This window comes from Cherax quadricarinatus, chromosome 47 (genome assembly GCF_038502225.1).
Source record: "Cherax quadricarinatus isolate ZL_2023a chromosome 47, ASM3850222v1, whole genome shotgun sequence".
NCBI classification, from domain to species: Eukaryota; Metazoa; Arthropoda; class Malacostraca; order Decapoda; family Parastacidae; genus Cherax; species Cherax quadricarinatus.
The window spans coordinates 13,437,516-13,461,130 of NC_091338.1; the positions used below are offsets into that span (position 1 = coordinate 13,437,516).

The 23,615-nt window shown below is 40.2% G+C and overlaps 1 protein-coding gene across 5 annotated transcripts in view; it reads left to right on the plus strand.

Moving 5' to 3' along the window:
- Kcmf1 (Potassium channel modulatory factor 1) overlaps positions 1–23,615 on the plus strand; it is a 108,829-nt gene that overhangs the window by 47,944 nt on the left and 37,270 nt on the right. For all 5 annotated transcript variants that reach the window (XM_053787738.2, XM_053787739.2, XM_053787740.2 and 2 more), the window contains exons 4-5: positions 15,330–15,436; positions 20,208–20,303. In XM_053787738.2, coding sequence (XP_053643713.1) covers positions 15,330–15,436; positions 20,208–20,303 — 203 coding nt within the window. The remainder of the gene's footprint in view (positions 1–15,329; positions 15,437–20,207; positions 20,304–23,615) is intronic.

Sequence of the window (23,615 nt, forward strand, 5' to 3'; positions counted from 1 at the left end):
CGTAGATCTACGGGACGGACCCTGAAAGGGTTAATTCTGCCATTCCATAAAATATTACCACCTGCACCATTACTGTAAGTTAGATTTGTACTAAGTTTACATAAGATTTATTAAGTTCAAATAAGATTGTAAAACAGCCAACTACTATTCCATGTTTAGTTTTAAGTATAATTACTATGTACTATTATCTTCTCTAGTTTTAATTAGTTATTATGTATTAGGATTAGTTTGCTCGAAATGCCTCGGTATGATAGTGGCTATCTTTGTACTTAGCAAATCAAATTTGTAATTACACATTGTAACCTTTACAAAGAAATAAACTTTATTTATTTATATTTATGTATGATAATCTATGTACACAACTGTATTTGTGTATACCTGAATAAACTTATTTATAAATTAAAGTGTAAATATTTCTTATTTATAAACTAAAATATAAAAATTTCTTATTTATAAATTACGTGCATTAAGTGTGAACAGTGGTTGTGGGTTCTGCTGGTGCTTCCACCTCCACCATCACAATGTACGGCTTCTCTCAGTGGCCCTTATAAACCCAACAACACCACTTCCACCACTTACTCCTCACATACTTTGACATATTTTATTCATTCTAGAGTATATATTATGTTTCTATATTATTAATACAGTGGACCCCCGGTTAACGAACTTTTTTCATTCCAGTAGTATGTTCAGGTGCCAGTACTGACCGAATTTTTTCCCATAAGGAATATTGTGAAGTAGATTAGTCCATTTCAGACCCCCAAACATACACGTACAAACGCACTTACATAAATACACTTACATAATTGGTCGCATTTGGAGGTGATCGTTAAGCGGGGGTCCACTGTATTTTTTTTTTTTTTTTTTTTTTTTTTTCCAACAAGTCGGTCGTCTCCCACCGAGGCAGGGTGACCCAAAAAAGAAAGAAAATCCCCAAAAAGAAAATACTTCCATCATCATTCAACACTTTCACCACACTCACACATTATCACTGCTTTTGCAGAGGTGCCCAGAATACAACAGTTTAGAAGCATATACGTATAAAGATACACAACATATCCCTCCAAACTGCCAATATCCCAAACCACTCCTTTAAAGTGCAGGCATTGTACTTCCCATTTCCAGGACTCAAGTCCGACTATATGAAAATAACCGGTTTCCCTGAATCCCTTCACTAAATATTACCCTGCTCACACTCCAACAGATCGTCAGGTCCCAAGTATCATTCGTCTCCATTCACTCCTATCTAACACGCTCATGCACGCTTGCTGGAAGTCCAAGCCCCTTGCCCACAAAACCTCCTTTACCCCCTCTTTCCAACCCTTTCGAGGACGACCCCTACCCCTCTTTCCTTCCCCTATAGATTTATATGCTTTCCATGTCATTCTACTTTGATCCATTCTCTCTAAATGACCAAACCACCTCAACAACCCCTCTTCTGCCCTCTGACTAATGCTTTTATTAACTCCACACCTTCTCCTAATTTCCACACTCCGAATTTTCTGCATAATATTTACACCACACATTGCCCTTAGACAGGACATCTCCACTGCCTCCAACTGTCTCCTCGCTGCTGCATTTACCACCCAATATTGTTTATATTGTTTATTATGTCATATTAGATGAATTGTGATAGATGATATTAGAGTCATTTTGAAGCATAATAAACTCGCCTTCCTCTTGCCTCCTACATGTACTTGTCTTCCATACACCAACAAGAGTCAATAAAGGTAAGTGTGATGTTAAATGTTCATTTATTCATTTTATTAGTGCTTTATATTTATTTGTCATTGTTTTCTGTACGTATATCAATATTTAATCTTCAAAAAAAATTTTTTGTTAATACTTTTGGGTGTCTGAAATGGATTAATTGGATTTCTGTTACAGTATTTCTTAAGGGGAAAATAAAATCGGATAACGATAAAATCGGTTAAGGACAAGCTCTCTGGAACGGATTAATATCGTTGACTGAAGGCCCACTGTACTATAAAAAGAGGGAGAGGTGAATGGGAAGAATGCATTTATTTGTATTTGCATGACTCTTGAAAATCTATTATGGAAACTACAAAATTCTGGAGGAATTAGTGCAGTTAGAAAGGAAAAATGAGATACAAATAAGAGTAAAAATGTTCTCATGGGGAACTGCTACCAGTGGAGTCCCACAAGCATCAGTACTTAACCCTTTCAGGGTCGCCAGGCCCTCTCCGAGACTTGTTCTCAGGGTTGCCAAATTTAAAAAAAAAAATTATTTTTTCTTATGAAAAGATAGAGAATCTATTCCCGATCATAATGACACCAAAAGTATGAAATTTGATGGAAAACTTATGGAATTATGCTCTCGCGAAGTTAGCGGTCTCGACGATGTTTACGTATCAGCAATTTTGCCCACTTTGAGCCCTATTTTCGCCCAATTCCAGTGTACTAGTCGACAAAAATCATAACTATTTCGCTAGAACTCCATTTTTTCTATCGAATGAGTACAAGAAACCACTTATTTACTGATTTCAACTATCCAATAAAGTGGTCAGAATTTAGCAATTTTCCCAATTTCACACAAATTTCAAAAGATGCCAATTTCCAAATAGGGTCCAGAATAAACAAGGAAGACATTCCTGGCACTAAAATAACATTTTCTCTGTTCATTAGTCACGTCCCCATGCCCCTCTTACATTCTTTTGCTTTCCACTTTGAATTTTTATTCTCATAAAAAATAGAAGATTTACTGTTATGCAGACTACTGCATTAGTGTAGAAATGGTATAAATAATATCTTGTGAAAGAATATTAGACTCACCAGTTGACATGTATTAGACACGTAGCATGATTTGTTTACTTTTGAACTTTGGCAAAAATCGAAGATTTCTGCTACTTTGAGCTCAATTTCAAGGTACTTTTCATTGTAAAACCAATCAAAATAGTCTCAATTTCTGTAATATGTCTTCCGTTCTATAAAATGAGACCAGGAAAACTAGAATACCATCATAAATACCATACGAAAATGCAGTGCAAAGTCGCTGTTTTAAACCAAAAACAGTCAGTTTTTTTTTTCTCATTACGCACTGTGTGCTGCAGGATTTTTTTTTATACTGCGCACACTGACCACATAGACCCATTCTTTAATATGTAGGTCTACCAACTTTCTCTCACTAGATTTGAGGGCGCTAGAATTTAGGCGTACTAGTACGTCAAAAACCCTGGTGCATAAGCCGTACTAGTACGTCCGAAACCCTGAAAAGGTTAATCCAGTAATGTTTCAAGTTTACATAAATAATTAGCCAAAGGAATGAAAATTAGGTAATTGTTTGTAGGTGATGGAAAAGTTCTGCATAAAATAAGTACTGTAATGAAGTACAGTGGACCCCTGCATAACGATCACCTCCGAATGCGACCAATTATGTAAGTGTATTTATGTAAGTGCGTTTGTACGTGTATGTTTGGGGGTCTGAAATGGACTAATCTACTTCACAATATTCCTTATGGGAACAAATTCGGTCAGTACTGGCACCTGAACATACTTCTGGAGTGAAAAAATATCGTTAACCGGGGGTCCACTGTAGACTGTAAATCTACAAAAAGAGTTAAGTAAATTAAGCAGGTAAAAAAAAAAACCATACCACAGACGGGGCTTGAAACCGCGGTTAGGGAGTTGTAAAACTCTAGACCGATACGTTTGTGGTATGGTTTGTTTACAGTCATGTCATTACGATTTTGAGAGTTAAGCAGGTAGACTTACTAGATAGATTATGAAATTAGGTGTGAAAATATGTTGCAAAATTGTAGCCCTTGAGACCCATACACACAGTGTCCATATGTCCACCTGTTGTATGCAGCAAAATACCTGCACTAATAAATGTCATCAGTAAATACATTGTTTACAGAACATGTTTATACAGTGTAGACACACACAAGTACAAATGTGTCACATTACTACTGTTCAAACATTCATGTGCATGTATAAAGACACTGGTCATGTTCCTAGAACTGTTGCAGTCTGTAGAAGTCTTTGAATGTAGCTCCATACACAGCAGTGTTTTAGGTACACTACACATAAAGTGTGTGTCTTTGCACTTTGTTAGATGCTTTGTTGTGTGTGCAGAGACGTCTCTTCTGAGATCATTCTTCTTACCTGTGACTTTGTAAATTTTCCAAGTCAGATCGAAACGTCGTCATAAGCTCCTCTCTCCTATGTGCGGGTTATTTGTGTATTGTTCCAGTCACAGTATTTTGCTTTTTTTATTCTTTCTGTAGAAAGAAGTGTCGATAGGAAGTGATCACCAAACTTTATTTGTATATGAGGGTATTTCGTGATCATTTCAGTGGTACATGTGGACTGCAGGCATTGTGGCCTGGTATTTGTATATTATTTGCCTGATGAGAAACAAAAGTAGACATGTTGTAGTCTGTTGTCAGTCCTGACCTGGCACATATTGTATGCAGTGAGCATTACCTTATCCACAAGATGGAAGAAAAGTTGCTTGTACTACTTTTAACTCTTGCAGACACAATCAGTAGACTCTCAATCTTCATGTCATATTTGTCCACCAAATGGATATTGGCATGTAATCCATGAAAGTAGCAGGTTTCAGAATAGGTTCATTGGTGTGTGTGTATTCACCCTTCCAGTGTCTTTAATTTTGTGTTGGTGCATTAGTGTCAGCAATATCACACAAAGTTTGATACCTTTGATGAGTTTCAATAGTCTTTCTACTCCCGGAACCCGGCCATGGGGCAGAAGATTACATATAGAGAGAGAGCATAGGAGATGGTACAGAAGAAGAAAACGGGTTACTGAATTGCTCAAAAACACAAATATGTTGGAACAGAGGAAAAATAGACTTTGTCGAGAGATAGCTGAATTAGAGCAAAAACTTAGGATGTCATACTTCACAGAAGAAGTAGTACAAAGGGAACAAAGGGCCATACAGGATATTGCAAGAAACCCAAAAAATTTCTATTCCTATGCAAAATCCAAGCTAAGAACTGCCTGTAGAATTGGACCACTACTGAGAGGAGACTCTTATACTGACGATGAACAGGAAATGAGTGAAATCCTAAAAGAACAGTATGAGTCTGTGTTCAGCAACCCACTAAATGACAGCAAGGTAGAAAATGCAGAAATATTTTTCGTTCCAGAAGAAGGCCACGCAGACCAACTAACGGACATTAGTACAAATCCCATAGATTTCGAAAAACAAATGGACAACGTGCCCACTCACTCAGCACCTGGACCAGATTCATGGAATGCTCTATTTGTAAAGAAGTGCAAAGTACCACTAGCCCGAGCCCTCAGTATTCTTTGGGAAAGAGCCTATATCTAGGTGAAATACCAGAGGCCTTAAAGAGTGCAGACATAGCTCCTTTGCATAAGGGAGGTAGTAGAGCACTAACTAAAAATTACAGACCAGTAGCCCTAACCTCTCACATCATAAAAATCTTTGAAAGAGTGATGAGATGGCAGATTACAAATTTCATGGAGCAGCGCAATCAATATAACCCGAACCAGCATGTTTTTAGATCAGGATGATAATGCCTATCACAGCTGCTGAATCATTATGACAGAATTACGGAGGCATTGGAAGACGACCAAAACGCAGATGTGATATACACAGATTTTGCAAAGGCATTTGACAAATGCAGTCATGGTGTGATAGCACATAAAATGAAGGCCATGGGCATTACGGGGAAGGTAAGCAGATGGACTTAGGGTTCCTAACACACACAATGCAAAAAGTAGTAGTGAACAGGGCAAGATCCAGCATCAGTGAGGTCAAAAGCTCAGTGCCCCAAGGCACTGTCCTGGCACCTCTGTTATTTCTCATCCTCATAGCAGACATAGACAAAAACACCAAGCACACATTTGTATCATTATTAGCAGATGACACTAAAATAAGTAGGAAAGTCAATACAGTAGAGGATGCTGAAAAAGTACAGGAAGACATAAACAGGGTTTTTTCAGTGGGCAGTGGAAAACAACATGATGTTCAATGGTGATAAGTTCCAGCTGCTTAGGTATGGAAAGAATGAAGAACTCGAAAGGGTCACCAAATAGAACGTAAGGAACATGTAAAAGACCTGGGAATAATTATGTCAGTGGACCTTTCTTTTAAAGACCATAACAAGACAAAGATCACGACAGCCAGGAAGATGATGGGGTGGGTATTGAGAACTTTCAAAACAAGGGAAATAATGCCAATGGTGATACTTTCCAAATCGCTAGTGCTCCCTCATTTAGAATATTGCTCAGTGCTGACGGCCCCTTTCAAAGCAGAAGTATCAGTGTTGGAACAAATACAGAGATTGTTTACGGCTCACATTGAGCCTGTAAAGCACCTAAACTACTGGGAATGCCTGCAAGTCTTGAACATGTATTCACTGGAGCGGATGAGAGAGATTCATGATAATATATAGTACCTGGAAAATACTCGAGGGCCTGGTCTCAAATCTGCACACTGCCATAACATACTGGAGTGAGAGATATGGGAGGAAGTGTAAAATAAACCCAGTGAGGAGCAGGGGTGCAGTGGGGACAATAAGGGAACACTGTATCAACATCTGGGGTCCCAGACTATTCAACATCTTACCAGAAGATATCAGAAACATGGCTGGGACAAACCAGTTTGATTGAATATTGTACATAAACTCATGTGGTATCAGCTTATCGAGGCAAAGAAGATACACCTCAACCACAGTTGTCCTTCCACTGATGTAAACATGATTGTAGTGAAACCAACATGTTTGCCATTGTATACTGGAAAGATCCATTTATTTCTTCCCCTACACTTTAATTTGTATCAGGGGTTCATCGAAATATAGTTCAAATAATTCAAGTTCACTCACATTGATCCTGAGGTACAATTTGGCTGGATGAGGATTGGGCACAAAATTTGCATCTTCCTGCCAATCCCAGATGTGGTCTGGTGGTGGTTGCTGGATATTAGTGGCTGGTTGTGTGTGGGTGGTGGTAGCCATGGGTTCTTTCAGAGTTGGGTGTGGGCCATGCCTCTCAACCTGGGTTGGCGCTGGCACCAAACGCATTGTTGTACCACCACCTACTGCTACTTATGGTAGAGGCATTGCCTATGGCCTGTTACCCATCCCAACCAATGCACTATCATCATTACTATCATTATCTGTCGCCGATGTTGGGTCCTGGGAGGTTCTTCGTCCCCCTAGGAATAGCATTGGGCACACTACCAGACTACATGCAGCACCATATAAATTGGTGCTTCACAGTTGAATAATAATCATTGCCAATGCTACTAGAGTGGTCATTGATTGTTAGGAAATTAAAATCCACATCACACTCATCAACCTTAACTCATATGTGAGCCCAGGCTTCAGAAAAATATGAGCTTTCACTTACAGCATGGTGGAGATGAATGTGTTCTTAGATGAACCAGCTACAGACATGGATGGTTGTGGATTATTGGGGGTTTCAGCAATATTTCTGGCTTCCTGAGCATCACTTATGGTCACTACATTTAGAAACAATTTGCCTGAGAGCGAGGCCTTTGCATCTGCACATCTTGGTGAACAATGCACTGTAGGGTCCAGATTTTTTATGTACTGCATACAGTTACCATGCAGACCCATTTTGTATTTCATATGTAGGCCTACCAGGCCTCTTGCACTGGATTTGAAGTGTAGATCTGTGTAAATGACTCCTGACAGTAGTAACATAGATCTACGTATGAGACACTGAGAGGATTAAGAACTAACATAACAAACCATTCAGTGACAGAAAAAACTACAGCAATAGTTATATTTTTGTATCTACAAAGAGGTATAGTAATCACATAGGCAATATCCTTGGTGGGATGCCTTCTGCTTGCCCTGATGATTTGCCAGAGGGTATAGAAAACAATATGAACTTATTTCCAAATGATACAAACATCTTAAGCAACATAAGCAAACAAAAATTACTGTAAATCCCTACAAGAAGGCTTAAGTGAGATGAGAAAATAGAGTGGTAGATAGATGATAGAATTTAATGTAGCTAAGTGCCTTGTAATGAAAGTTGGGAAAAGTGGTAATCAGCTACATGAGGAATAGAGATTACATGATAGAATATTAGGTATTAGACAGGGTAAGGGATTAGGGGTTATTGACAGAAATTGACATTGGAAGTCGTATATGCAAATATAATACAGCTTCCTCTCACTTAGGGACATACTTGTTTACCAATGACTCAGACTTATGACTGGCTCTCTGACCAGTATGCATACCTAAACAGTGTAAATTAGAGCTGATTTCCTCTATTCTGTTTATTACAATATACAGTACACTGCTGTATAAACATTTAAAAATATACCTACCAGAAATATAAATCATGCAAAGGTGATATTAAAACATTATCAGAGATGGTTGACACAAACCCACTACCATTATAATACTCTCCTCACTTAGCAACGTGGTCTTAAGAACAGAACTTCGTCGTTAACCCTTTCAGGGTTGGTCCCATATATGTACGGCTTGAGAGCCAGTATCAGTCCCATATTTATACACCAAAATTCTAGCGCCTTCAAACCTGGTGGAAGAAAACTGGTAGGCCTACATGTGAAAGAATTGGTCTGCGTGGTCAGTGTGCGCAGTATATTAAAAATCCTACAGCATGCAGTACATAAAGAGAGAAAACACTGTGTTTTTGGTTTAAAACAGAAACTATGTAGTGTATTTTCGTATGGTATTTATGGTTGTAATCTCTCTTTCTTGGTCTCATTTGATAGATTGGAAGGTATATTACAGAAATAGAGATGATTTTGATTGGTTTCATGATGAAAAGTACCTTAAAATTGAGCTCCAAGTAGTGGAAATGTTAGATTTTTACCCGTGGTCAAGAGTAAACAAATCACACCACTCGTCAACTGGCGAATCTAATATTTTGTTAAGCAGTAGTCTGCTTAACAGTAAATCTCTATTTTTTTGTGAGAATAAAAATTCAAAATGGAAAGCAAGAGTAATATAAGAGGGGCCTGGAGATGTGACTAATGAACAGAGAAAATGTTATTTTAGTGCCTGGAATGTGTGTCTTTTTTATTCTGGACCCTATTTTGAAAATGGCATCTTTTGAAATTTTTGTGAAATTGGCCAAATTGCCAATTTTTGATCAATTTATTGGGTAGTTGAAATCGGTAAATGGGCAGTTTCTTGTACTCAATCGATAGAACAGATGGAATTCTAGCGAAATAGCTATGATTTTAGTCGAGTGAAACAATGGAATTGGCCGAAAATATTGCTCAAAGTGGGCAAAATCACCGATGCACAAATATCGCTGATATCACTAACTTTGCGAGAGCGTAATTTTTTAAATTTTCCATCAAATTTTGTACTTTTGGTGCCATTGCCTTTTTTTTTTTTTTTTTTTTTTTTTTTTTTTTTTTTTTTTTTTTTGAGACCCTGAGGATGAGTTAAGGATTGGGGGTCTCGACCCTGAAAGTGTTAAGTGAGGAGAGGCTGTACTAAGAAATGTGAATGCTAAAGATGCAAACTGTATAAAATTCTTGAGGAATGTGGATAGGAATATGGTAAAAAAAAAAAAAAAAAATTTTCATAATGTACAATATGTTAGGCAAAAATGAAATATGCCGGACTTCACTATGTAATGTACTGAATTTCACGATTCAACACATTGAAGTAGGGTAATGTGAAAAAGAAGAAACACTTTCACCATTACCCACACTTCCAGGTTATCCTGAATCCCATCATAAATGTTACCTTGCTCACACTCCAACAGCACATTAATTCCTAAAACCCACTTGCCTCCACTCACTCCTATCTGACTTGCTCACATACGCTTGCTAGGTGCCTAAGTCCCTCGCATACAAAGCCTCCTTTATCCTTTAACTCTAATCTTTCCTAAGATGACCCCTACCCCACCTTCCCTCCAGATTTGTACAATCTCCAAGTTGTCCTATTTTATTCCATCCTCTCTAAATGTCTGAACCACCTCAGCAACCCTTTTTCTGCCCTTTGGATAATACTTTTAGTAACCCCACACTTTCTAGTCTCCAAGCTATAAATTCTGTTCACAATATTCACACCACACATTCCCCTCAGGCATATTTCCACTTCCTCCAGCTTTCTCTTTATTACAATGTTCACAAGCCATGCTTCACACCCATATAAGAGCATTGATACCACTATAGTCTCATACATTTCCCTTTTTGCCTCCTTGGATAACTTACTTTATTTCCAGATGCCTCACTGCACCACTCAGCTTCATTCCCTTGGGATTGGACTAGCTGACGAGTCTAATCCCAGTTGTCTAAACATGCTTATTTCCTTCATACTTCCTCCCTCTACTCTGATTTCCAATCTTTCATTGCCTAAATTTTTGGTATGCTCATCACCTTTTCTTTCCTCTGTTCAGTTTTAATTTCCTTCTTTTACATGCCCTCCAAAACATTATTTTTCTGTAATTTTTAAAAATAAAGTTAAGAGTATTTGGAAGGTTAGTGGAAACAGCAATCATTCGCCCATTCTCTTATTGTTTTACAGCATCAATAGGGTTTTTTTCTCAACACATCAGCCGTCTCCCACCGAGGCAGGGTGACCCATAAAAGAAAGAAAAACACTTTCACCATCATTTACACACAATCACTATCTTTGCAGAGGCACTCAGATATGGCAGTTTAGATGTCACTTCAGAAAGCCAGTATCTCCATTATACTCCATTATACTTCCCACTTCCAGGACTCAAGTCCGACTAATTGGTTTTGCTAAATCCCTTCACAAAATATTACCCTGCTCACACTGCAACAGCTCGTCAGGCCCCAAAAACCATTCGTCTCCATTCACTCCTGTCAAACATGCTCACGTGTGCCTATTGCATGTCCAAGCCCCTTGCACACAAAACCTCTTTCACTACCCTCCATCCTTTCCTAGGATGTCTCCTACCCCTCCTCCCCTCCACTACAGATTTATACACCCTCCAAGTCATCCTATTTTGCTCCATCCTCTCCAAATGCCCAAACCACCACAGCAACCCCTCTTCAGCCCTCTGAATAACACTTTAGTAACTCCACATCTAATTTCCACTAAGAATTCTCTGCATAATGTTTACACCACACAATGGGCTAGTAACCCCTTCTCCTGTATACAATTACTAAAAAAGAGAAGAAGAAAAACTTTATAAAACTGGGTTGCTTAAATGTGCGTGGATGTAGTGCGGATGACAAGAAACAGATGATTGCTGATGTTATGAATGAAAAGAAGTTGGATGTCCTGGCCCTAAGCGAAACAAAGCTGAAGGGGGTAGGAGAGTTTCAGTGGGGGGAAATAAATGGGATTAAATCTGGAGTATCTGAGAGAGTTAGAGCAAAGGAAGGGGTAGCAGTAATGTTAAATGATCAGTTATGGAAGGAGAAAAGAGAATATGAATGTGTAAATTCAAGAATTATGTGGATTAAAGTAAAGGTTGGATGCGAGAAGTGGGTCATAATAAGTGTGTATGCACCTGGAGAAGAGAGGAATGCAGAGGAGAGAGAGAGATTTTGGGAGATGTTAAGTGAATGTATAGGAGCCTTTGAACCAAGTGAGAGAGTAATTGTGGTAGGGGACTTGAATGCTAAAGTAGGAGAAACTTTTAGAGAGGGTGTGGTAGGTAAGTTTGGGGTGCCAGGTGTAAATGATAATGGGAGCCCTTTGATTGAACTTTGTATAGAAAGGGGTTTAGTTATAGGTAATACATATTTTAAGAAAAAGAGGATAAATAAGTATACACGATATGATGTAGGGCGAAATGACAGTAGTTTGTTGGATTATGTATTGGTAGATAAAAGACTGTTGAGTAGACTTCAGGATGTACATGTTTATAGAGGGGCCACAGATATATCAGATCACTTTCTAGTTGTAGCTACACTGAGAGTAAAAGGTAGATGGGATACAAGGAGAATAGAAGCATCAGGGAAGAGAGAGGTGAAGGTTTATAAACTAAAAGAGGAGGCAGTTAGGGTAAGATATAAACAGCTATTGGAGGATAGATGGGCTAATGAGAGCATAGGCAATGGGGTCGAAGAGGTATGGGGTAGGTTTAAAAATGTAGTGTTAGAGTGTTCAGCAGAAGTTTGTGGTTACAGGAAAGTGGGTGCAGGAGGGAAGAGGAGCGATTGGTGGAATGATGATGTAAAGAGAGTAGTAAGGGAGAAAAAGTTAGCATATGAGAAGTTTTTACAAAGTAGAAGTGATGCAAGGAGGGAAGAGTATATGGAGAAAAAGAGAGAAGTTAAGAGAGTGGTGAAGCAATGTAAAAAGAGAGCAAATGAGAGAGTGGGTGAGATGTTATCAACAAATTTTGTTGAAAATAAGAAAAAGTTTTGGAGTGAGATTAACAAGTTAAGAAAGCCTAGAGAACAAATGGATTTGTCAGTTAAAAATAGGAGAGGAGAGTTATTAAATGGAGAGTTAGAGGTATTGGGAAGATGGAAGGAATATTTTGAGGAATTGTTAAATGTTGATGAAGATAGGGAAGCTGTGATTTCGTGTATAGGGCAAGGAGGAATAACATCTTGTAGGAGTGAGGAAGAGCCAGTTGTGAGTGTGGGGGAAGTTTGTGAGGCAGTAGGTAAAATGAAAGGGGGTAAGGCAGCCGGGATTGATGGGATAAAGATAGAAATGTTAAAAGCAGGTGGGGATATAGTTTTGGAGTGGTTGGTGCAATTATTTAATAAATGTATGGAAGAGGGTAAGGTACCTAGGGATTGGCAGAGAGCATGCATAGTTCCTTTGTATAAAGGCAAAGGGGATAAAAGAGAGTGCAAAAATTATAGGGGGATAAGTCTGTTGAGTGTACCTGGTAAAGTGTATGGTAGAGTTATAATTGAAAGAATTAAGAGTAAGACGGAGAATAGGATAGCAGATGAACAAGGAGGCTTTAGGAAAGGTAGGGGGTGTGTGGACCAGGTGTTTACAGTGAAACATATAAGTGAACAGTATTTAGATAAGGCTAAAGAGGTCTTTGTGGCATTTATGGATTTGGAAAAGGCGTATGACAGGGTGGATAGGGGGGCAATGTGGCAGATGTTGCAAGTGTATGGTGTAGGAGGTAGGTTACTGAAAGCAGTGAAGAGTTTTTACGAGGATAGTGAGGCTCAAGTTAGAGTATGTAGGAAAGAGGGAAATTTTTTCCCAGTAAAAGTAGGCCTTAGACAAGGATGTGTGATGTCACCGTGGTTGTTTAATATATTTATAGATGGGGTTGTAAGAGAAGTAAATGCGAGGGTCTTGGCAAGAGGCGTGGAGTTAAAAGATAAAGAATCACACACAAAGTGGGAGTTGTCACAGCTGCTCTTTGCTGATGACACTGTGCTCTTGGGAGATTCTGAAGAGAAGTTGCAGAGATTGGTGGATGAATTTGGTAGGGTGTGCAAAAGAAGAAAATTAAAGGTGAATACAGGAAAGAGTAAGGTTATGAGGATAACAAAAAGATTAGGTGACGAAAGATTGAATATCAGATTGGAGGGAGAGAGTATGGAGGAGGTGAACGTATTCAGATATTTGGGAGTGGACGTGTCAGCGGATGGGTCTATGAAAGATGAGGTGAATCATAGAATTGATGAGGGAAAAAGAGTGAGTGGTGCACTTAGGAGTCTGTGGAGACAAAGAACTTTGTCCTTGGAGGCAAAGAGGGGAATGTATGAGAGTATAGTTTTACCAACGCTCTTATATGGGTGTGAAGCGTGGGTGATGAATGTTGCAGCGAGGAGAAGGCTGGAGGCAATGGAGATGTCATGTCTGAGGGCAATGTGTTGTGTGAATATAATGCAGAGAATTCGTAGTTTGGAAGTTAGGAGGAGGTGCGGGATTACCAAAACTGTTGTCCAGAGGGCTGAGGAAGGGTTGTTGAGGTGGTTCGGACATGTAGAGAGAATGGAGCGAAACAGAATGACTTCAAGAGTGTATCAGTCTGTAGTGGAAGGAAGGCGGGGTAGGGGTCGGCCTAGGAAGGGTTGGAGGGAGGGGGTAAAGGAGGTTTTGTGTGCGAGGGGCTTGGACTTCCAGCAGGCATGCGTGAGCGTGTTTGATAGGAGTGAATGGAGACAAATGGTTTTTAATACTTGACGTGCTGTTGGAGTGTGAGCAAAGTAACATTTATGAAGGGATTCAGGGAAACCGGCAGGCCGGACTTGAGTCCTGGAGATGGGAAGTACAGTGCCTGCACTCTGAAGGAGGGGTGTTAATGTTGCAGTTTAAAAACTGTAGTGTAAAGCACCCTTCTGGCAAGACAGTGATGGAGTGAATGATGGTGAAAGTTTTTCTTTTTCGGGCCACCCTGCCTTGGTGGGAATCGGCCGGTGTGATAATAAAAAAATAAAAAAAAATTGCCCTTAGGCACGAAATCTCCACTGCCTCCAGCCTCCTCCTTGCTGCAGCATTTACAACTCATGCTTCACACCCATATAAGTGTGTTAGTACCACTATACTCTTGTACATTCCCTTCTTTGCCTCCATGAATAACGTTTTTTGTCTCCACAGATACCTCAAAACACCACTCACCTTTTTTCCTTCATTAATTCCATGGTTAACCTCATCCTTCATAAATCCTTCTGCTGACAAGTCAACCTCCAAATATATGAACACATTCACTTCTTCCATACTCCCTTCCCACAATGTGATATCCAATTTTTCTTAACTAAATCATTTGATACCCTCATTGCCTTATTCTTATCTATGTTCACTTTCAACTTTCTGCCTTTACACACCCTCCCAAACTCGTCCACTAACCTTTCAGTAAACTTATTCCCCCATAATTTTTACAATCTTTTGTCCCCCTTCCATTTATATAAAGGAACTATACATGCTCTCTGCCAGTCCCTTGATACCAAACAATCCCCTAGGTACTGAACAAAAGTACCAACCACTCTAAAACTAGATCCACCCTTTTAACATTTCTGTCATTATCCCATCAGCTCCAGCTGCTTTACCACCTATTATTGTACCCAGTGCCTCGCGCACCTCCCCCGCACTCACATCCAGCTCTTCACTCCTGGAAGATGTTATACCTCCCTGGCCAGTGCATGAAATTACTTCCTCCCTCTCATCATCAGCATTTAACAGTTCCTCAAAATATTCTTGTCATCTTTCCAATATCTCTGACTCCCCATCTACTAACTTAACTGTCAAATCCATTCATTCTCTAGGCTTTCTTAACCTATTTATCTCACTCCAAAAATTATTCTTAATCTCGGCAAAATTAGTTGACAGCACCTCACCCACTATCGTTTTCTATCCTTTTCCACCCCCTCTCCACTCTTTTCACCTCTCTTTTACTCTGCAAATAATCCACCCTTCTTATATTTATGTTTTATTCTAAACAACACCTTATATTTCCAGGTTTGTCCAATATGTGCATCTGTGCCTGGAGGAGATCCCAACCACGTAACAGACGACTTTGCAGCTCACCTCACGTTAGACCATCGCTCAGGTGCTCCGAGAGACCTCATATCCTTTTATGTAGTCACTCATGCCTATTATTTATGTAGAGAATTTTATAGAGAGTTCATATTGCGTTAATTTTAGGGTATATACACCAAGAGGTATATGTATTCCAATGCTTAGATTAGTGTCATAAACACTTATTAATGAAAAGTGAGAAACTGCTTGGACATGAAATTTAAACAAGTAAAAAGAGTATTTTGTGATTCTTGGCCTTAGAGATCCTCTTCAGTAAATGTGTGTACGTGTTACAGCAAGAAGTGTATGAATGTAGGCTACATGTGACCTAGATGGCGATGAATGCATGAGAAGTGGACATGTGTGTTAATGGTAGGCAATGAGGAATTATCCAAAGCAGCTGTGGAGGGACCAGAAGAAGGGAACTTCCAACCTCAAAGAACTATTCCAGAAATGGCTCCAATCCTTTCCAAGCTAGCACAACTCTGGACCACTCACCACCATACCAGCATCAACACTAACACCAGCCCCTCCCCCCTTCCCCTTTATCAATATCCCTCACTCCCTTCCCCTTCCCTGATCACATCCCTGTTGGCAACATGCACTCTGACCCTGATCCTTCCTCCATGCCTGTCAAATGAGCTTATCACAGAGATAAAGCTGAGCTACACAATATCAGACACCATATCTCCAGCTGAAGATCAGGTGATAAGGAAAGACAAACAAAACAGGAAAGGCAGAAGAGTGGCACTGCTAAATAGAAGTCAATTTAGCTTTGAAGAAGTGAGAGGAATAAACAGACAGTAGACACACAGCTTCGTAGTGGGCTTAGTCAAGATTGGAAGATCAAAAGTAGTAGTTGCAGTGACATTCAACCTGCCACCTAACTTGAGACTGAGGCAAGAATACAAAGACAACAACAAAACAATAGTTGACATCATAGCTGAGAGCAGCAGTGAGTGCCCACAGGGCTAGAGAGTGCTATTCATCATGAGTGATTTCAATCACAGAGATAGGTTGGGAGAACTGGGGGACCAGAAGTGTGGAAGGCTAAGTTCAAGGTAAACGTTGTGTCAGCATGTTAAGGATATAACAAGAGAACTATGAACCAGCAAGACTTGACTTAGCATTTACCATAAATATATTAAACATAAAGGAAATAGAATAAGAGACCCCATGGGACTCCATTTCTAGATACAAAACTACCACCACGGAAGACCATGCAGTGATGATCTTCAAGTATTTTTATGGAACTAAATGTAGCAGGAAGATTGGCAAATAGAGGGCAAAAGAGGCCAGACTTTAGAAGGGGTAACTTAACAGGGGTGAGGGAATTCCCAGATACTGGAAACTGGAAGGAAAATCAGTAGATACGATGGTGGGGTATATAATTGGAAAATGCCAGGAGGTAAAGAACTTCATACCCAGAAGACAGATGGAGAAATAGCAAAGACAAAAGAGAGCCCTTCGTTTAACTAGAGATGCAAAGAGGCAAGAAAAAAAGAGAAACATAAGAGTGTGGAAAAACTACAAGAAGTGAAGGACATAAAAACAGAGAAGTGAGCAAATTAGCCAGAAATGAATATGCAAGGGTGAGGAGAGAAGCTGAGAGTGAGTTTGAAAATGAAATAGTTGCTAAGGCCAAGACTGAACTAAAACTGCTTCACAGCCTCATCAGAAGTAAGACAAAAGTAAAAGACCAGGTAATTCAACTCCAGGAAGGAGGAGGAGAGTTTATGGGAAATGATAAAGAAGTCGGTGAAATGCTAAACAAATGATTCAGAGAGGTTTTCTTAGTCAAAACTGGGCAATGTCAGAAAGCCTAGGGAAAAGAGTACACTAACAGATACTGAACACTTTACAGACAAGGTAAGAAGTGGAAAAAAAAAAAAAACTTGGAGCTGAATACATCAAAGGCAGTGGAACCTAACAAGGTGTCACCTTGGATTCTGCAAGATTAAACAAAAGCATTCCCCCAACCACTTGCTGAGATCTGCAAGAAGTCAATGAACACTACAGTTGCCAGAGATCTAGATCTTGGCAAGTGGTTCAGCTATGTTATAGAAGCCATTGTTCTGGTTGAAATTGTTGGTTATAGAGATAAGCGATGATTCCAGGATTCTTTGGTACTGAGTGTTGTCTTCTGTGGCGATAAGTCATGAGTTTCTGTAGTTAATTAAATGGTTGTGTGAATTGTGATGTTGTACACAGGCATTCCTTGTATTTTCAGCCCTGCTTGCATATTGGTATTCTGAAATATGTATTTAAGAACACCAATACGCAAGCAGGGCTGACGATACAAGGAATGCCTGTGTACAACATTGCAATTCACACAACCATTTAATTAACTACAGAAACTCAAGACTTATCGCCACAGAAGACAACACTCAGTACCAAAGAATCCTGGAATCATCGCTTATCTCTATAACCAACAATTTCAACCAGAACAATGGCTTCTATAACATAGCTGAACCACTTGCCAAGAAACTTCTTCATCGCTATCCCACATAAGAACATAGAACACTGCAGAAGGTCTACTCACGACTTGTCCAATACCCCTGCCAAGCTACCCAAGATTCTATAACCCCACCCAGTGGATCATCAGATGCAGCATTCTCCACCTGACCTCAACATTCTGAACCTGACTATAAATACTCCCGTGCCTTCCACCCCAGGTAGATCTGTTTGTGACTTGAAAAAGCCCACTGTGTGGGCAAAGCGTTGTCAATAAAGGATCACATTAAACTGCATATATGTTTGTTTCCATAATGTCGGTATTTTATATCATTTATTTTCATCCCTGCTTCCTGATGATGTAAAACTGATGGGAAGAATGAAAAGGACAAGGACAGGGAAAGGCTGCAAATGGATATGAACAAACTGCAAAATGGGTGAAATAAGTTGTTCCTTGAATTCATTCCCAACAAATGCAAGGTCAGGAAGATTGTGGAAGGGGCTAGAAGATTGGATACTGTGTATAGTCTTGGGGGACAGAGGTTGCAAGAACTCATTCAGAGAAAGACCTAGGGGTAAGCATAGCGCCTAGCATTTTGCCAGAGGCTCGCATCAACCAAATAACTTCTGCAGCCAATGCTTGCTTGGCAAATCTAAGAGTGGCCTTCAGGAATCTCAGTAGTCTTTCCAGGTACAGTGAACCCTCGGTTATCAGCCGTAATCCGTTCCAGAAGCTTGTCCTAAAACCGAAATGACCAAAAACCAAAATAATATTTCCCATAAGAATTAATGTAATTACAATTAATCCTTTCCAGACAAAAATATTCACCAAAAAATAATTTTTTTAACAATTCAGTCAGCATTACATACTTTTATTGAAGACTAATGCTGGCTTCTGGAATGCCTGCTACACTTTCTGCATGCCTGCTACACTTCCTGCATGCCTGCTACACTTCCTGCATGCCTGCTACACTCCCTGCATGCCTGCTACACTCCCTGCATGCCTGTTACACCCCCTGCATGCCTGTTACATTCCTTGCATGCCTGTTACACTTCCTGCATGTCTGCTACACTCCCTGTATGTCTGCTACACTCCCTGCATGCCTGCTACACTCCTTGCATGCCTGTTACACTCCTTGCATGCCTGTTACACTCCCTGCATGCCTGCTGCATTCCCTGCATGCCTGCTGCATTCCCTGCATGCCTGCTACACTTCGTGCTTGAATTCCATGGTGTTTCTCACTTTCTTTACCACAGGAACTTTCTTTGGAGTCATGGTTACTTATTTTGCAGTTGCACAGCAAAAAACCACAAAAAAACAGTGGAAAACAAGCGAGATGTTTGGATGTATGATCAGAAGCTTTCTCACACACCGAAAGAAACAGCCATACTGACGCGCAAGCGGCCCCAGCCGTCAGACGGATGCATCCCAAACAGCTGATCACCAAATTAACACCCGATAACTGGGCGCTGAAAAACCGGTTGATCACCGAGTTGGCTGATAACAGAAGCAGCCGATAACCAGGGGTTCACTGTACTTTATACAACATAGGTTAGGCCCATCCTGGAGTATGTCGCTCCAGTATGGAACCTGCATTTGAAAAAGCATGTTCAGAAATGGTAGACAGTGTACAAGTATGCAGTTAGGCTTATTTCAGAGCTAAAGGGTATATGCAATGAAAAGAGGTGAATGAAATCAAATCTCAATACACTGGAGGGCAGAAGAACCAGGGCAGGCATAGAATATCAGATCCTGAGAGGTTAAAAACAGGTAAGGAGACAAATGAGCCACAGGGATCATCTTCTTTCAACAAACCGGTCATATCCCACCAAAGCAAGCCACAGGGATATCAGGAAATATTTTTTCAGTGAGTTGTTGAGACCTGGAATGATCTTATTGAAGTGTGGAGTCAGTCAGGCTCCATACATAGTTTTAAGAGCAGGTATGATAGGGCCCATAAAGCTAGGAAGGAGTGAATCTGGCTGGTAGCTAGTTGAGAAGTGGGGCTGGCATCAGACCCCAGCAACTGCAAATAGGTAAGTGCACACACACACACGTTCAACTGATGATACTCATAAATGTAGCCTGTGGATTTTATCATGGAAATGAGGAATGATTATTGGGTAGCTGGAGTTCGGCATTTTGTGTTTGTAGATTAATCTTGTTCATATAGCTATATGTGTGAGTGATGTAGAATAGAGGATGAAGTGTAGAAATGAGGAACTTAGGTTTCTTTGAAGGTTGTGTTGAGAACATTAACTAAACCTTGAGAGTGCATCTGCCTCATAATCACAAAACTAAATTTAGGGAAACAGCTTATCTTTTAAATGTTGTAACAGTAAATCTTCCTTAACAATTTTTTACGATGAACCTTCTGGATCCAGGCATGGAGTTCGTAGAATACCTCATCAAGGTCGTGGAATTAGTAGGGGTGTTGCAAGACGTAATATGACCTTTGGGTAAGTACATATTTATTTTAAAAAGGATAATTGTATATATGCTGTGTGTTTACTGATGCATTTCATGTCACTGAAGTGAAGTAGAACTTAGAGTCAGAAGACACCTTGTATGACTAGTGAAAGTGAGAGAGAGGGGTAAAAGGGAGGAAGGGGAATAAAGAATGCAAATAATGGGGTAAGGAGATAAAAAAAAATGGAGTGTAAGAGTGAAAATAAGGAGAAAGAAAACAGAATCAAAATGAAAGACTAAGGTAAAATTAAAATAAATTCCTTAAAGACATGCTGGTGTAACCTGGTTGTGATGGTTATATAAACATGTAAGCTATATAAGGCAACAACTGCCTAGTAGATGAGTAAGTGAGAGTGATTGAGAATGAACAAGTGAGGGGGGGGGAGAGAAAAAGGGGACGAGGTGGTTTTGTGCCTTATCAAGACCATAAAGTTATATCCCAGTGTCCTTCCTGTCTCAGGGGCAACCAGCTTGCACACCTATCTGCTCAAGCTGAACACAAACATGAGGAGCCAGTCTGTCAGTATCCTCTCTACCAACATTAGTCTTTATTACCAGTGACATCAAGCTCACACAGTTTCATGAACACTTCATCCTGATGTGATCACCATTATTGAGATACTTTTGTGTGCCAGGACTGGCTACACCTCATGGATAAGACTAGAAAGGCAAGGATGAGGAGGTGTTGCCATTAACTTTTTGTAAAAGTGTACATGCCCAGCTAATTGATGTTGCCATTTCTGATCATCTGGAAAAGATGTTCATCAATCTATGTATAAACATTAGTATCTTCATACTAGCATGTGCATTGTATAGACCTCAGTGGCAACAAGCAGACACCATCACACTTATGATGAAAAATGTGAACTCCCCTCTGCTTCATTGGTGACCTCGACCAACATCTTGTACAGAGGACTTCATCAGAAGTCCTTGCAGTGTTTGAAATGAGAAACTTTGTTAACCTCCCTACTCACATCTCTGGCTCCTCCTTTGGTCTAGGCTAGTAGAAAAAATATAAGCTTAGAACAAAAGCAGACCTTTTATTTAATAAGTTGTTTCGCTTACAAGAGGTTTTATCAAGTACAGTGGACCCTCGACTTAAGATATTAATCAGTTCCAGAGAGCTCATTGTTAGACGAAATTACCGTAAGTTGAATTAATTTTCCCCATAAGAAATAATGGAAATCAATTAATCCATTCCAGACACACAAAAGTATGAAAAAAAAAATTTTACCACATGAAATATACATTTTCCTACACACAAAAAGAATGATACATGCACAATATATATTGTGCATGTACTACTGTACTAAACGAAGAATAAATGACACCTTTATTGAAGATGTAGTGATGAGACACTGTTTTTTCTTGAATACCCTAGGATTTTCAGGGTGATACATGAGTAAAGGCTTCACTTTGCAATCCCCACTAGCATTACAACAAAACAAGAAAGTTAGCCTGTCTTTCATAGGCTTGTGTCTTGGGAGTGCCTTTTCCTCCTGAGTATGTATGTCCTGTTTGGCATTTTCTTCCAGAACAGGCCTGTTTTGTCGCAATTGAACACTTGTTGGGGTTGGAATTTTTCAGCTTCACCATGCCTTATCACACTGTGTATGACACTACGATTCTTAAATTTCTCAAACAAACCTTTGCTGGTCTTAAATTCACCAATATGAGCACTAGTTAGAGGCATTTTTACCTGTTCACCTGGGTGTTAGTTGACTGGTGTGGGTCGCATCCTGGGGGACGAGATTAAGGACCCCAATGGAAATAAGTTAGTCCTCAATGACACACTGACTTTCTTGGGTTATCCTGGGTAGCTAACCCTCTGGGGTTAATTGTTTCTCAGTATTCTCAATAAGCCAAACCAACAACAGTCTCTCCACATCCCCGAGTAGTACAGCTTACCGTGGTGCAGCAGCAGCTGACGGTGTTACAGCAGCAGCAGCAGCAGCTGACGGTGTTACAGCAGCAGCAGCAGCTGACGGTGCTGCAGCAGCAGCTGACCATGGTACAGCAGCAGCTGACGGTGCTACAGCAGCAGCTGACCGTGGTACAGCAGCAGCTGACGGTGCTACAGAAGTGGCTGACAGTGCTGCAGCAGCAGCAGCTGACCGTGGTACAGCAGCAGCTGACCATGGTACAGCAGCAGCTGACGGTGGTACAGCAGCAGCTGACGGTGGTACAGCAGCAGCTGACGGTGGTACAGCAGCAGCTGATGGTGGTACAGCAGCAGCTGACGGTCTTACAGCAGCAGCTGATGGTGGTACAGCAGCAGCTGACGGTGGTACAGCAGCAGCTGATGGTGGTACAGCAGCAGCTGACGGTCTTACAGCAGCAGCTGATGGTGGTACAGCAGCAGCTGACGGTGGTACAGCAGCAGCTGATGGTGGTACAGCAGCAGCTGACCGTGGTGTAGCATCAGCTGAACGTGGTATGATAGTATTTCGCACCCTTTTTACCACAGGGTTGGCATTAGAAGCTTTCTTTGGGCCCTTGGTGGCTTATTTAGCAGTTAGAAGCTCTAAAAATACTGGAATAATACAAAATTTATCGAATGTATACATGCAATCGTCCGTCCTGGCTTGTAAACAGTGTCACACTAGCTTAGCCGAGGCACTCAGGCCAGACGGCCCAGACAGCCGTGCCCAGGACGAATGATGTAAGTAGAGTTTTTCATCGTACGTCAAGGTAAAATTTTTACGCTGAAAAGCTTCATAAGTCGATTTTATCGTAAGATGAGGCCTTCGTAAGTCGAGGGTCACCTTTGCTTCATCTATAACATTTTTAGTATATTTTCAAATGTTTATACAGTAGTGTACTGTATATTGTAATAAACAGATTTAGAGGAAATCAGCTCTAATATACAGTAAGGCCCGCTTTACAGTGTTTCGCCTTACGGCATTCCACTAATACAGACATTTCAAATTATGATCAAAACTTGCTGTACGACTCCCCCCACCTGACTTTCTAATACGGTCACTGCACGCCACCTGGTTTGTTTACACTCTCCATGCACACATCTCTCCATTATGTTTGGAAACTTTCCGAAATTTTAAGTTAAAGTTATTGTTTATTTTATATGTTCTCTGGTAATTATACTTACTATGTGTACCTGTACTTAAATAACTTCTACACTGTGCTGGCATGCAAGTACACATTGAAATCACTAAGAGTGTCCCTCTAGTCTTGACGCCATAGTAATATAATACTAATACGTACGTACATAATAATAATAATCACTCTTGGGCACATTAAATGTCTTCTTTTACGTTAATATAGACATTTTTCATCAATCCATC